General features: G+C 42.7%; 1 protein-coding gene across 1 annotated transcript in view; it reads left to right on the forward strand.

Moving 5' to 3' along the window:
• MYO5C (myosin VC) overlaps nt 1-5,549 on the forward strand; it is a 103,302-nt gene extending 97,753 nt beyond the window's left edge. The window contains exons 39-41 of the mRNA XM_030318166.1: nt 324-498; nt 903-983; nt 4,108-5,549. Coding sequence (XP_030174026.1) covers nt 324-498; nt 903-983; nt 4,108-4,260 — 409 coding nt within the window. The 3' untranslated portion in view covers nt 4,261-5,549. The remainder of the gene's footprint in view (nt 1-323; nt 499-902; nt 984-4,107) is intronic.
• The last annotated feature ends 10,439 nt before the right edge of the window (nt 5,550-15,988 follow it).

The following is a 15,988-nucleotide window of genomic DNA, read 5'->3' on the forward strand; positions in this document are numbered from 1 at the left end:
CAAATCCATTATTAAGGGTATTTTAATAGATTACTTTATAAATTATTACAATTGCTGCTTTTTGCTCAGATTTTCCCCAAAGTTTATAAGTGGTATGGCCCCTCACCCCAGACCATCAAGATCCTTAGAACCATGGGTCATGAGAGCTGATCATCTGGTCCAACCCCCTCATGTTACAAATGAAGAAACTGCTGGACTGTGGTCCTAAGGCTGTCAGTGAACTTGGGGACCCTCTCAGTACACACTAGGGGATTCAGCACCCTACTCTGATGTGTTCTCAATGGATCACCCACTCTTGTCTGTTTCTCTGGCTTTTACTCCAGGTGCAACATCAGCTACTTAGAAGAATGGCTTAAAGATAAGAATTTGCAGAACAGCTTGGCTAAGGAAACTTTGGAGCCTCTCTCTCAGGCAGCCTGGTTGCTTCAGGTCAAGAAGACCACAGACAGCGATGCCAAGGAGATCTACGAACGCTGTACCTCACTGTCTGCTGTGCAGGTGACCACATTTACAGAGTGTGTCCCTGATCTTCACTACCAAATCATGTCATTGATGTCCCCCTTTCTGGCTTAGCCAGCGATAGGGTGTATCTGAGGCTCTGTGTGCTCTTTGAGGAGATGTATCTTCCATGGACCACCATCTTATCTAAAAAACATTTATTTAATACTAACTTAGAACTTTAAAACACAGAAGTGCATTCCCTGCCCACAAAACACAGATGTGTATGTATGGAGAATGGGGGGCAGTAAGGAAGGAGGCTGGAGCACATGGTTCCTAGAGCCAAATTACAATGTTAAAGAACTATGTGTGGTTCCCAACGGTTCCCAAACCATTGAATCATTATTTCATGGACAGACTTGTCCTTTTTCATGGTCTAACACCATCTTATGTGCTGTTCGCAGATCATAAAAATCCTTAATTCATACACACCTATAGATGACTTCGAGAAAAGAGTGACTCCATCCTTCGTTCGCAAAGTACAGGTATGATTCTTAAGCATGTGCCTTATATTTTTTATTTCCTTATTTTTTATATTAACTATAATTGATTGTCAAATTGGTTTCCCTACAACACCCAGTGCTCGCCCCAACAGGTGCCCTCCTTAATGCCCATCACCCACTTTCCCCACCCCCCATCAACCCTCAGTTTGTTCTCAGTATTTAAGAAGTCTCTTATGGTTTGCCTCCTTCCCTCTCTGTAACTTTTTTTCCCCCTTCCCCTCCCCGCTGGTCTTCTATTGAGTTTCTCAGGATCCACATAAGAGTGAAAACATATGGTATCTGTCTTTCTCTGCCTGACTTATTTCACTTAGCACAATACTCTCCAGTTCCATCCACGTTGCTACAAATGGCCAGATTTCATTATTTCTCATTGCCGTGTGATATCCCATTGTGTATATAGACCACATCTTCTTTTTTTTTTTTTTTGGTTCATATTTTTATTTTTTTATTTTTTTTAATATGAAATTTATTGTCAAATTGGTTTCCATACAACACCCAGTGCTCATCCCAACAGGTGCCCTCCTCAATACCCATCACCCACCCTTCCATCCTTCCCACCCTGCATCAACCCTCAGTTTATTCTCAGTTTTTAAGAGTCTCTTATGGTTTGGCTCCCTCCCTAACTTTTTCTTTCCTTCCCCTCCCCCATGTTAAGTTTCTCAGGATCCACATAAGAGTGAAAACATATGGTAACTGTCTTTCTCTGTATGACTTATTTCACTTAGCATAACACTCTCCAGTTCCATCCACATTGCTGCAAAAGGCCGTATTTCATTCTTTCTCATTGCCATGTAGTATTCCATTGTGTATATAAACCACAATTTTTTTTGGTTTATTTTGTTTCCTTTTTTTTTAATATATAAAATTTATTGTCAAATTGGTTTCCATACAACACCCAGTGCTCATCCCAAAAGATGCCCTCTTCAATACCCATCACCCACCCTCCTCTCCCTCCCACCCCCCATCAGCCCTCAGTTTGTTCTCAGTTTTTAACAGTCTCATGCTTTGGCTCTCTCCCACTCTAACTTCTCTTTTCACAATTTCTTTATCCATTCATCAGTTGATGGACATTTAGGCCCTTTCCATAATTTGGCTATTGTTGAAAGTGCTGCTATGAACATTGGGGTACAAGTGCCCCTATGCATCAGCACTCCTGTATCCCTTGGGTAAATTCCTAGCTGTGCTATTGCTGGGTCATAGGGTAGATCTATTTTTAATTTTTTGAGGAACCTCCACACTGTCTTCCAGAGTGGCTGCAACCAGTGTGCATTCCCACCAACAGTGTAAGAGGGTTCCCGTTTCTCCAAGGGATGTGCCTTTTAATTTTCAGTATAAGAAATTGATATTGAGGAGTGCCTGGGTGACTCAGTCGGTTGGGCATCTGACTCTTGATTTCGGCTCTGGTCATGATACCTGGGTCATGGGATGGAGCCCCGCTTTGGGCTCTGCACTGAGTGGGGTCTGCTTAAGATTATCCCTCTCTCTCTCCCTATGCCCCTCTCCCCTACTTGCACTCTTTCTTTCTCTAAAATAAAAAAAAGAAAAAGAAATTGATATTGAATTACGGTTATAGAAATCTAAGATTAAAGCACATTTACCAAACATGCAAATGAAAGGCACTTAGCAAAAGCAGCAGGAATTTTCTCTGTCAAATACCCCTGTTTTCAGAACCCATTTTAGCCTCAGTGGGAAGGGAATGAAAACACCAAAATCACCACTCAGCTGCTATGTTCCTTCAGGATGTCTTGTTTATTAACAGTCTTCTTATCAGTCTGTACAAGAGAGCAGAGCCTGAATGGAAACAGAGTCTTGTATACCCATTTTTTTCTTATTTAAATCCCTAAAGTTTCTTTCCCAATCAACTAGCACATCAGTTCTCAAAGTTTAGTTCAAGGATCCTGGGCATTCTGGAGACCCTTTCAGTGAGTCTGCAAAGTCTTCTTTTTTCTAAATATGTATGTGTGAGGCACGCTTTTCCTTATAGACTTCATCCAAAATAACATGTCACTATGGATTTAAGGTAGAAGTGGATACAAGTTTCCACCTGTCATATCATGTCAGGCATTAAAAAGATTTACAAAAATATAAAACAATACTGCCTCCTACTAAATTTTTTTGTTTTCAAAAATAGTTATTTTTCAATACATGTTTACATGCATTGGGTTTGTCTTTTTATTTTAATGATTTAATATTTTGAAGTATTTTAATTACTAATATGGTAAATATCAATAGCTATACCTACATACCCAAAGCTCTTTAGGGTCCTCAATAATCTTTAAAGGGTATAAGGGGTCTTGGGGCACCTGGGTGGCACAGTTAAGTGTTCAACTCTTGATCTCAGTTCATGTCTTGATCTCAGGGTGATGAGTTCAAGCCCCATATTGGGCTCCATGCTGGCCATGTAGGCTACTTAATAATAATAATAATAATAATAAAAGTACACTTTATTTTTTTTTTAAATTTATAATGTTTATTTAATTTTGAGAGAGAGAGAGAGAGCAGGGCAGGGAGGGGCAGAAAGAGAGGGAGATACAGAATCCGAAGCAGGCTCCAGGCTCTGAGCTGTCAGCACAGAGCCCGATGCAGGGCTCAAACCCATGAACTGCGAGATCATGACCTGAGCCAAAGTCGGCCACTTAACCAACTGAGCCACCCAGATGCCCCAAAAGTAAACTTAAAAATAAAAAGAATTTAAAGGGGTCTTTAGACAAAAAGTTCACAAACTACTGAACTAAAAAGAAGGATAACTGCTATAAGACTTAATCTGTGAGATCTACTCATGTTTGGGTTTAGAATTATGCCACAAGAGTGGATAAGAATAGAAAACAGATCCATTTACAGTCATTCCATCCTGTGGGAAATTAACTTCTGAGGTGAAACAGAGCACTTAAGTAAATATTCATGAGAGCGACTGGAAATCCTGCATAGACCATGTCACCATGGTATTGTGTTGTTAAAATAGTCTTTTGTGTATTCTCTCACATGATTTTGAAAGGAGCTTTTCAGTGAAGCTGGAGTTGTGTTTTCCTTACTCTAGACTTCTAAATAGTCATAAAGCAGAATGCACTGGTTTCCTTATTCATTTTTCTTCTGGTTCTTATTTCAGGCTCTCCTAAATAGCCGGGAGGATTCATCACAGCTGATGTTGGATACAAAATATCTCTTTCAGGTTACCTTTCCTTTTACCCCCTCTCCACATGCTCTGGAAATGATCCAGATCCCCAGCAGTTTTAAGCTAGGTTTTCTCAATAGATTATAGCAGGAGAAAGGACAGGAAATGTATGTTTCCCTCAGAAGCCAAATGAAGGTCAAATATGAGGGATGTGGTTGTTAATTGGAACTGGAAATGCTTTGGAATGTGATGTAAAGAAGCAAAGAAGAATTCTCCAAGATGGGCCACATCTTCTCTTGTTCCCTGTGATGGTGCTGCCACTGTCATTTTGTAAGAGTTAACACACACCAGCTGCGGTTGGAAAGGCCATGTCTACCTTCTGAATCACAGCCAGCTTTTACTGGAATTCCTCGTAGGCCCATGTTTTCTTCCAGGTGCCTCTTGTCTAGATCTGTTTTCCATGTTTTCTTCCAGGTGCCTCTTGTCTAGATCTGTTTTGTGACAGGACTCCCCTCAAAGGGAGTATGATCTGGGGACACAGTGCCCCCTAAGTTTACTAATGTTCATGTGAAGCCCAGGTATATTTATGAAGCCGCGAGTGGGTTCCAGAGCTGAGTCTTCCAGGAAATAATCCCATTTGGCCACAATGCCCTGTCGAAATTCCTGTCAGCCCATGCCTCCTGCCCAGGGTGGGTGGGGTGGGGTTCACTGACTTTCACTAAAAATGCTCCTGCATGAAAAAATATTTATTATTTAAGAGCCCTCTAGTTTTTAGGCAAATATTCAGTCTGAAATGAATCACGTGAAGTGTTTTATATATATATATATATCTACCTAAAACAAATATATTATTAAAATTAATTGCCAGGGCATTTACCACCTCTTCTGAAAGAACATTTCTTTATGTTTTATCTGCCAACATATTGGCCATATGTTTTTCATTGTTCAATATCGTTTGTGCAACAGCTTCTCTAAAAACTAAGTTTAAAAGGCAACCTAATTGGTTTTCTCTCTCTTTTCAGCATTCAAATGTTTTTAAATTTTCCCATAAAAAAAAACTGAAGAATTATGTTAGTTCTTCCTGTTGAGAAACCAGTATTTCCCAAGTTTCATGAAAACCAACCATCCCTTGTCCCCCCAGACGTTCTCATTCCTTCCTTCAGAGCACGTGATGTTGCACTGCTAGCCTGTGGCGTGTGGCCCATTCCAAGAATCCAACCAGCCCTCCGGTCTCTGACAGACTCACAGGCACGAGCTGTGGTTCTGTCCCACAGGTCTATGTCTTAGGAGTGATAATACATGATTATGAAGCAACATCACCCTATCAATATGTAACAATGCCTTTTCATATTATAAATGATTTAGTTCTTTTAGATACATTGTATATGAAGAAATGAAAAAGTAGAACTTTTAAATGTTTTAATCAATAAAATAAATTACCAAATGAGTTGGGTCAGGTTTTTTTTAATTGCTGGGAGACTACATTTGTCTTACGTGCACGAGGTTTATGCTTTTCTTCAAGGGTTGTACACTTAAAGATGCTGGGATCTTTATAGATTCATAATTTCTCATAAAATGTGTATAAACAGTTGGGATACCCGGGTGGCTCAGTCAGTTAAGTGTCCGACTCTTGGTTTAGGCTCAGGTCATGATCTCACAGTTTGTGGGTTGGAGCCCCATGTAGGACTTGGTGACAAGGTGGAGCCTGCTTGGGTTTCTCTCTCTCTCTCTGTCTCTCTCTCAAAATAACTTTTTTAAAAAGTATATAAATGTTTTTAGAAGGGAAGTAAATGTGCCATAAGTCCTGCCTCAGGCTGTGCCTCCATGGGCTCCCAGACAGTGAGAGAAGGAGGGGACACTTGGCAGAGACGTGAGTGGGTTTCTGATGTGCACTTGTGACCTTCTCCATGCCCCTTCTCCTCTCCCCATCTTCCCTAGGCCACAGGAGCCCATCACCCTTCCTTTTCGGTTCCCACAAGTCAGGGTTCTTGCCTGCTTTACAGCACTCGCCCTGGGCTATAGAAGCCAGTAACATTGCCCATCTCCTTTGCTACCCTGTGCGCTCCTGGAGAGCTTGTCCACATCTTACTCGTTCCACTGCTCATCTTGATGCTGGTGAGATGGGACAGGGCTGCAGGAGCAAGGTCCTATTAGAGGCAGCAGGATTGGAGGGGAGAGGCTGGTCAGCCTTGAGCAGGAGTAGATCTTGTTTGGGAACAAGACAAGCGGACCTTCAGAGGCTGAAAACTTTATGCATGGAGACGGGAGAGGGGCACTCATCCCACATCCTGCTCAGTCCCACAAAGCTGAAGGTGGGAAGGATAGCCAAAATGAAGACGTGCTGGTGGGCTGAGGACTGAGAAGGCAGGAGGCGCTGGTAACAGTCACAGGGGAATGTTAGGGTTGCTCAGTGGAGCGGGAAATGGATTCGTGAGGGGCAAAGCTGCCACATCTGCCTCCTGCGGAGGCCAGAGAACTGAGCCCGAGACACAGGTCAGCGGAGGTTCTGAAGGCATCTGGTGCGGATGAGCAGAAGGATGCCATCGGCAGTGCGTGCCCGTGGGAAGGGACAAAGCTGCTGAGTCTCAACACCCAGATAAGGAGATTAGAGGTGAGGCTTCTGCTTCGGCACCTTCCCCTTGGAGCTGCAGGTCTGACTGACTCCTCAGCTGGTCGCTCCAAGTGTTGACTCTCTGGAAGGTATGTATGTACTCACATATATGCAGGCTCTCCCACACGCTCCGAAAGTGTTCCTATGTGCACACACCAAGGTGTTAGGTGGGATTTCTGGGAGGTAGGAGCACAGGTAAGGGGGGGTTGGGGGGTTAATCTGCCTTTTCTAATTGTTCTACAACCTGCATGTGTTTCTTTTGAAATACTAGGAAGGTGTTTTGTTTTAAAAATATATTTCGTGCTGGCATCCAGGGGGAAAAAGTTAGGCATCTGTAAAGTCATATAATCTGTTTTAAAAATGGATCCAAGTAACACTTTGCATGTGAACATAAGCCTCAGAACGCAGCTTATGGAATAGGAAGGTTTTAATACAAATGTTATATAGTCACATCTGTGAGCTATATCCACACTGTCATGTGCATCAGAGCTTTCTTCTTCTTTATTGCATATCACAGTTTTATCCGGTCTGTCGATGAACATTTGGGTTTTTCCATGGGGCTATTCTGGATAAAGCTGCTATGACATCCTTATTCATTTTTTTGAGGATATAAGTATTTGTTTCTGATGAATGTATATCCAGGAGTAGAATTGCCAGCTCACAGATTATGTATAGCTTTAGTAGGTCCTATCAACCAGTTTTCCAAAGAGGTTGTACCAGTTTATACTCCCACCAACAAGGAAAAGGGTCCAGTTCTCCACACCCTTGGCCACACTTTGAGTTGTCAGTCTTTTAAATTTTAGGTATTCCAGTGGGTAAGTACTGGTATAGCAGTGTGGTTTTCATTTGCATTTCTTTGATGACTAATGATATTGAGTGCCTCTTATATGTTTATGGACCATATGAATGTCTGCATTCGTGAAGGGTCTATTCAAAGTCTTGTATTAAAAATAATAATCTTGGGGCCCCCTGGGTGGCTCAGTCTGTTGAGTGTCCAACTTTGGTTCAGGTCATGATCTTGTGGTCAGTGAGTTTGAGCCCCGTGTCGGGCTCTGTGCTGACAGTTCAGAGCCTGGATCCTGCTTCGGATTCTGTCTCCCTCTCTCTCTGCCCTTCCCCCACTCAGGTTCTGTTCCCTCTGTCTCTCAAAAATTAATAAACGTTAAAAATATTTTAACAATTTGTAATGAGATAACGCACACAAAAATGAGCATTGCGAAGCATCCATTTCAGTGGTTCTCAGTATATATGCAAGGATGTGCATTATCTAATTCCAGAGCATTTCCATCACCCCAGACAAGAAACCCCTTACACATTAAGCAGTCACTCCCAATTCTCCCCTCCTCCCACTTACTGGTAACCTTTAATCTACCTTCCCCGTCTGTATGGATTTGCCTATCCTGGACATTTCATATAATTGGAGTCACAGTAAGTGGCCTTTTGTGTCTGGCTTATTTCACTTAGCATGTTTTCAAGGTTCATCCATGTTGCAGCCTGTAACAGAATTTCATTCTTTAATTTTTTAATGTTTATTTTTGAGAGAGAGAGAGACAGAGACAGAGCCTGAGCAGAGGCAAGAGCAGAGAGAGAGGGAGACACAGAATCTGAAGCAGCCTCCAGGCTCTGAGCAGTCAGCACAGAGCCCGATGTGGGGCCCAAACTCACAAACTGTAAGATCATGACCTGAGCCGAAGTTGGTCACACAACCAACTGAGCCACACACGCGCCCCTGATTTCATTCTTTTTTATTGCCAAATAACATTCTACTATATGGGCATACCATATATTGTTTGTTTGTTGATCAACAAATAAACCCATTTGTTGATGGGTTTGAGTTGTTGACACTTTGGGCTTAAATGCTACTACAAACATTCATGTAGGAGTTTTTATGTGAACATGTGTTTTCAGTTTTCAGGGGCATATACCTGGGAGTGCATTTGTTGGGTCATATGGTGACAACTCTGTTCAGCTTTCAGAGGAACTGTCAAACTGTTTTCCACAGCAGCTGCACCAGTTTACATTCCACAAGCAAAGCAGGGTGGGGTGGAGGGGGAGTTGTTTTGCCCATTTTACTTTTATTTTATAAGTAAAAACTGGAGATACCCTACATATGTAATAATAGGTTGGTTTAATAAATTATGACAGGACATAGTATAGAGTAATACCAAAGCTGTTATCACAAAACAGATCTGTAAGTACTGACAATAAATGAGGTGAAGAAGGCAAATAGCTAACAGCCTTATTTGTATAACTCACAAAGCTTTACCTATGGTGTCAGAAGAGTCTGGAAGAATATGCACCAAATCTAAATAAGGGGGAAAAAACGCAGAGCAGGTTATAGGGACTTTCACTTCTGACTTTCTATCTTTGGCCTGTACTCTTAAAAATAAATATAGGGTGATGGGTTGTTCAGTAATTTTCAAATTACATATTTAGGTGAAAGATTGGAAGGACATTTTGTGCTTGGCATGGGATTAGGGGAAGGTTTGAGTTCTATGGACAACCGCAGAACAACTTCATGTCAAGGCTTGTTTTCTTGTTTTTTTGTTTCTTTATTTTTTTAATGTTTTTATTTATTTATTTATTTATTTATTTATTTATTTATTTATTTATTTATTTATTTATTTTTGAGAGAGAAAGAGACAGAGCATGAGCAGGGGTGGGGCAGAGAGAGATGGAAACACAGAATCTGAAGCAGGCTCCAGGCTCTGAGTTGTCAGCACAGAGCCCAATGCGAGGCTTGAACTTGTGAACTACGAGATCATGACCTGAGCCGAAGTTGGACGTTCAACCGACTGAGCCACCCAGGTGCCCAAGGCTTGTTAAAATGGGACATTTTTATATTTTTCTTGTCAAAATGTTCACTGAGACACTTGTCCTAGATGGGAAAAGTTCCCTCACCATAAAAAGGATTATTGACCATAAGTATGGTAGAATGCACTGAGAATAAATTTAGTCATGATATAGATGCTAAGTGAAAAACACCAGTGTATAAAAATATTAAAACTATAAAATCTATTCTTGTATATGCCAAAATGTGGACAGGAGTCTCTCTGGGCAGTGGGATTGTAGATGATTATTTTCCTTCTTATACCTTTTTGATTTTTCCTGACACTACAATGCCCATGTATAATATTTATAGTTTTAAATACTGTAATATTTCTAATTTAGTTTGTTGCTTGCCTGCTTAATAACCAGATCTAAAATGCTAGCTGTGTGAGGCGATTTAAGGTTGGTATGTCTCAAAACTGGTGGTCTCCATTAGAAAATGGTGTTTTCCAAGAATATGCAATAGCACTATGAAGCAAAAAAACTAAAGTTCAAAATTATACATGGCATACAGTTCCAATTTTTTTAGAGTATAAATGTATGCTTATGAAGACACTAGAAGAAGACACAAAATGTTAACAGCAGTCACTTCGTTAGTATAGGGCATGCAGGTGATTGTCCCTCTTCATGTCCTTCTGTTTCCAATTATTTCTAATAAACATGTACAGCTCTTATCATTTGATAAAGTTTAAAATTCAGTGTCTCCTTCCAGATTTGGGATATTGGCATTTTTTTTCTCCTTCCCTTTCTCTTGCCTCCCCATAACGCCTAACCATGCTTGTATTCCTTCTCCACTCGGTCCCTCAGGTTTCTTCTCTCCTTCCATTTTCACAGTTGCTACTCCATCCAGAGCTTGTTTCCTCTTTCCCAGAACACAATAACAGTTTCCTAACCTAGTTGATTCCCCTGTTGTACATTCTCTCTCTGACCTACTTCTGGAAGCACAAATGCTGGAATAATCCACTTGAATGACGTTGCTGCCTTGCTGAAAAACCCATGGCTCACCTTCCTAATGCTATTACTTGGAGTCCTCAGCATGATCTAGTGACTGGCAGGTGTGGGCAGTGGGGGGCAACATTACCGGGTCCTCGCCAAAGGCCAGGCTCCAGTGGGCAGTCTGATTGTGCCGGTTCCACAGTAAGTGTTGCGGAGTCCCACTGCACACAGATTCAGGCTCCACCACTGACCTTGAACATGTTTAATCCCCCGGCACTTCCTCAGCTGTAACACAGATGTCTGCTTCCTTCCTGGGGTGGCTGTGAGCAGTCAGGGCCAAGCACTCCATGGTGGTCAGTAGCTGGTTCCCTTCTGATCTTTCATCCTTAAAGGACTGTCCTCTACTCTGTTACTTAGAGATCTCCAGAACTACTATCAGCTGCCCCTTTGCTGTGGGAGAGTTCAACCCAATTTCTCCAGCCCCATGGTGACCTCTGCATGATAGACATCCCGCCTTAGAAGTGTCCCCGCTGCCACCTGCCCCATAAATACATTCTTCTCAAATTTGGCTCTTTGAAATGTTCAGACCAGTACCCCCCAAATATCTTTATATTCAGGGGGTTATTTCTTTGAATCTTGATGTGTCCCACTCTTTGGAACACCTATTAAATCGGCTCCACCGTGATGGCTGCTCCCTCCCCCTCTTACCCTCTTGTCCTCATCTCCAGCAGTGGCACTGCAACACCTAGCTTCCCCAACAGAAACCTAAGAGGCATTGTAGACATCTCCCCCTCCTTGTCCCCACATGTCGCCAAGTCTGGCTCCTTCTTCCTATGTGTGGTCCACATACATCCCACACCATTGTTTCAAGTAAGGCCTTCATTGTGTTCTGCCTGAAATGTGGCCTTGGGCTCTGCTTATTCCACATCTCTAGCCTCCCCACCCCGCACCCCCTTCCCACTGCTATGCTGCTTTTGCTGCTGCTGTAGGCACTCACAGGGCAACTTAACATCTATGGAGCATTCACGGTATTCCAGCCTTGAGCTAAGCTTCATGAACTGTCTCTTCTAATTCCCCTGATGACCCTGTGACAGTACATGTTAAGATCCCCATGTGATCGATTAGCAAAGATCCAGAGAGCTCAAAGTAACTTGCCTAAGTAGTGGGGCCAGGATCTGGTCAGCCAGAGCCAGCACCCTTAGCCACCAGATGGTTTTGCTTCCGTAAGTTTGCTCTCCCTCCAGTGGCCTGGGCCTGTCTGTTGACCTCCTGATGGACAGACAGGGACCCTGGGTCTGTGGCTGTCAAATATTTAATAAGTGGGATGTGTCCCTTGCAGAGAACCAGTACTGCGTTTACTCAGCCTTACAGTATTGGTTGAGATCAGGCTCTACCATTTTCTGACTCTTTATTCCAAAAGTGTACCTTAGAGGCAGAATTTTTTTAAGTTTTAAATTACAGTATCCATTACAACAATGCTTTCCACTGCAAAGCCCCACAGGATTAATATTGTGCTGCAAAGATTAATTGCATCCATGTCTGAAGCTGCCAAAAGAGCCAGTTAAATGGTAACCCCCAGAAAACCTATTGTCTAATGCTTTCTTCCTGATTAAATAAACGAGTTGGTGTTGACCCAGCATGTTGTAATAAGTCAAAGGTTATACATTAACTGCATATACTTCATCCCACATGTAGAAGTCTGAGCAACCATCATGATAAAAGGAAGATGAGGTTTTAAAAAGCTGTTACTGTTGGCTTTTCTCATGCACATATGTCCCTTTCTCTCTTTCTCTCTCTCTTTTTCAGCTTCATTTTGGGCAAAAAAAAAAAAAAAAAAATGTGTGATCAGACCTTTCTAGTTAATGTATTTGGCTCCTGTGACAAATGTTTCAAACAACGAGCTCTGAGGCCAGTTTTCAAGAAATCTCAACAGCTCAGCTACTGTTCAATGTGTGCGGAAATTGTAAGTGCCACCTTTTAGAAATTTAAGTAGTTACCTGTTTTTAAAATGATGTCTAATGTTTGGGTCCTGTGACAGAGGAATTTACACACACACACACACACACACACACACACGTACAGCACACATGTGCTCAGTGAGGCAGTACAGCATGGGAGTTCAGGATGTGGACGCTGGTCTCTGACCTCCTGAGTTCAGATCCAAGTTGTGTTCTTTGGTGGTGGTGTGCCAGCAGATCTCTACTCTCTTAGGAGGTAGGTTTTCCTATATGTAAAATAGGAATAATAGCACTATCTCATAAGGCTTTGTGAGAATCAAATGAGTTCATTTTATTAAGTATTTATATTTTTTAAGTTTGTTTATTTTGAGAGAGAGGAAGAGGAAGAGAATCCCAAGCAGGCTCTGCACCGTCAGTGTGGAGCCCAATGCAGGGCTCGAACCTACGAACCGTGAGATCATGACCTGAACTGTTATGATCAGATGCTTAACTGACTGAGCCACCCAGGTGCCCCTGATAAAGTGTTTAAAACAGTAGTACCCGGCACAGGATGTCCTCAATGAATGTTTTGGCTATTATTATTTTTTAGGACTAATGTTTTTTGCTTCTGCTTTCTACTAGTCTGCTAGGCAAGCAACTAAGATAAAAGGGACTCTGGCAAATAAACAGCCTGGAAGTACCTCTCCAAAGACCTTGGTCCAGCTCTCCCTAGGAACAACTAACTCTATTGAAGACTGAACCCTATAGGGCCTCAGTAGTAAACAATATTAAGTTCAGGGAAAAGTGTTCCTTAGGCCTGAGACTTCAGTGAGGGCTGGGGACTGAGTACAAATCCTGACATTTTTCAAAGAACACAAATCAGTCCTCACTAGAGGTGACTATGCGTCGGCTTTGTTCAGATCTTGCAGCATAATGCCCATAGCATGGCTGAAGCCCTTGAAATTAATCCTATCTCAGAGGATTTGCAAAGCTGGGCTCAGTAATGTGGCTGAGCAGAGCCCCCACCTGGTCAAAGGTGGTAGAGCACTCTTCTCCAGAAGCCCAATAGGAAACCCCCCAATTATCAGCACATTTTAAAAACCATGTATCAAAGAGAGGAGAGGGGAATTTTACATTTTATCCACCTGAAGAGGAAAAGACAGTATTCATCTTCTTGGTTCCATTTGTGTTCTCATAAAGCAAATGGCAAGTAAACAGCCCAGAGTGACACACAGGCTTTGGAAAAGCGTAACAATCCTGATGTCACAAGATTCAGGCTTAGTATAACAGGCTTCAACCTGAAGCACCTTGTGTTCTAAACTTAGCTCTGCAAATCGTCAAACCGAGGACATTCAGTTCTTAAAAGAGGCCTGCTTTCCGGCGGCCCTACCATCCTGGTACAGTGCTATTTGTGAATCTAGCTCTTTTGTTTTTTAAACACCTTCTTCTCTGGACACAAGGAGCCCAGAATCCCTGTCATCACATCCTGTAGCATCATAGATTCTCCCAGGTCGGAGGCACTTTTCAGGAAACGGTCACAGGCTATCTCCACCATAAGCACTTGCAGGTTCCCAATTATTCAGACACACTCCTGTGGCTGAGGAGACATCCACGTGACCGACAGCTGATTTTTATCTGGATGTTTGGGATTGTGAGCCCCCAGTTTCCCTTTTCACAAATGAGGCAACCCTGTAACTCCACTACTACTGAAAGGTAGCAGAACTCAACTTTTCTGCTCTCCAGACTCCTTACCTAGAAACAGGAGTGGAAACCAAAGTACAGGAAGGCACTTTGTAAACTTTCCCAGCTATTAAAAAGTTGCATGTCCTCATCTCTAGATGGCAGACCCTCCAGATTGGGAGATACGTGGGGTTTAGTTTACAGAGAGAACGTCCAGAGGAGGAGGACACGCTCCAGCGTGAAGCTCTGCTCACTCCAGATCACACACGGGCAGACCTTGAGCAGGCACACACAGCCCACGAGGGGCCACGAGGCACCAGCCTGAGGAAGTGATGGGAGGATGCTATCTGGCCAGGCCTTCTGAGGTGATCCTGGTGAGAAGTGTCTCCCATGGCCTAGTGTCTCATTCAAATTACTTCATATGAATTGCTCAAGTGTATCAGGGAGCCTTAATTTTGAGCAAGTACTATGTGTCATGGGATGCTCTACAGGGTTACCCAGGATGAGGCTTTTTGAGGAGGTGTTTTCCATTTATAGAGGAGGAGCCTGAGACCCAGAGAACTTAAGTAAATCACCCAAGGCCACACAGCACAGCCAGGAGTTATCCTCAGGCAGTATGATCTTGATGGCACCCATGCTTTTACGCTTCTGCTCTACAAACTCTGAAGCAGATATAATAGTTTCACTTTTATAAATAGTTGTATATATCTATTAACACATTGATATTTTGTGTATTTGTTTTGTTTTTAATTATACAGTTTATATATTCTATTTTATATATCCACTTGATAAGCTAACATTAACTGAGCACCTACCATATACCATCTATTATGCTAAATACTGAGGATAAGTGATGAATAAACCTGTATCAATGGGGAGCTGGTAGTTAAAACACACCTGCTATGATGGCGGTGTCTGCTAAGAGGTTCACTCAAATTCTCGTATTCAACTCTCACAACAGCCGAAGTAGATGTCCCAGGTAAGGAAACCAAAGAGCCCAGAATCTAACCTCCTAGACAACCATGCTTAGATTAATATAGATTACTTCCAACTTTTTTTTTTAATGTTTATTCATTTTTGAGAGAAAGATACAGAGTGTGAGTGGGGGAGGAGCAGAGAGAGGGAGACACAGAATCTGAAGCAGGCTCCAGGCTCCGAGCTGTCAGCACAGAGCCCAATGCGGGGCTCAAACTCACGAACCGTGAGATCATGATCTGATCTGAAGTCAGATGCTCAACCCACTGAGCCACCCAGGCTACTTCCAATTTTCCTTTGATGAAGAGCCACCCAGGACAAGAAGTGGAAGGAGGGAAGGGTGAGCACAGCCACCAAAATCCTGTTTGGGAATGTTTGCTCTAGAATTTGTAACCTCGATCTGCCTTCCCATTTTGCATGTATAAACACACACACACACACACACACACACACGCAAGGTCATGGAGGGGTAAAAGGGAGAAGCCATGGGTTGGGTCCTCCACACTGAAGTCTGGAGGCATGTAGCTGAATAGAGCCAGACTGCCGAGGTCCAAATCCTGCCTTTGCCTCTTTCTGGGAGTGTGACTCAAGCAAATCATTTAAACTTTCCGTCCCTCAACTTCCTCATTTGTAAAATGGGGAGAATAGTATCCATTCAGGGTGATTGTTGTGGTTTATTAACGTAAAGTACTTGGAACAGCGCCTCGCATTGCAGAGGACTGGGAAAAAGAGATGCTTGAGCCTGCCTTAAAGTCACTAAATCTGCATCTTTGAGAGACTCCTAGGAACCTTCCATTCTAAGGTGGAGGAAGCTGCCTCAGAAATGACACAGCTGAGATCACTGAGCGTGTGTTCAAAAACGCTGGGTCTGGGCCCCTGGATACTAACCCCACCCCTGCCACCACCT

The sequence above is a fragment of the Lynx canadensis genome, chromosome B3, assembly GCF_007474595.2.
Source record: "Lynx canadensis isolate LIC74 chromosome B3, mLynCan4.pri.v2, whole genome shotgun sequence".
Taxonomy (NCBI): domain Eukaryota; kingdom Metazoa; phylum Chordata; class Mammalia; order Carnivora; family Felidae; genus Lynx; species Lynx canadensis.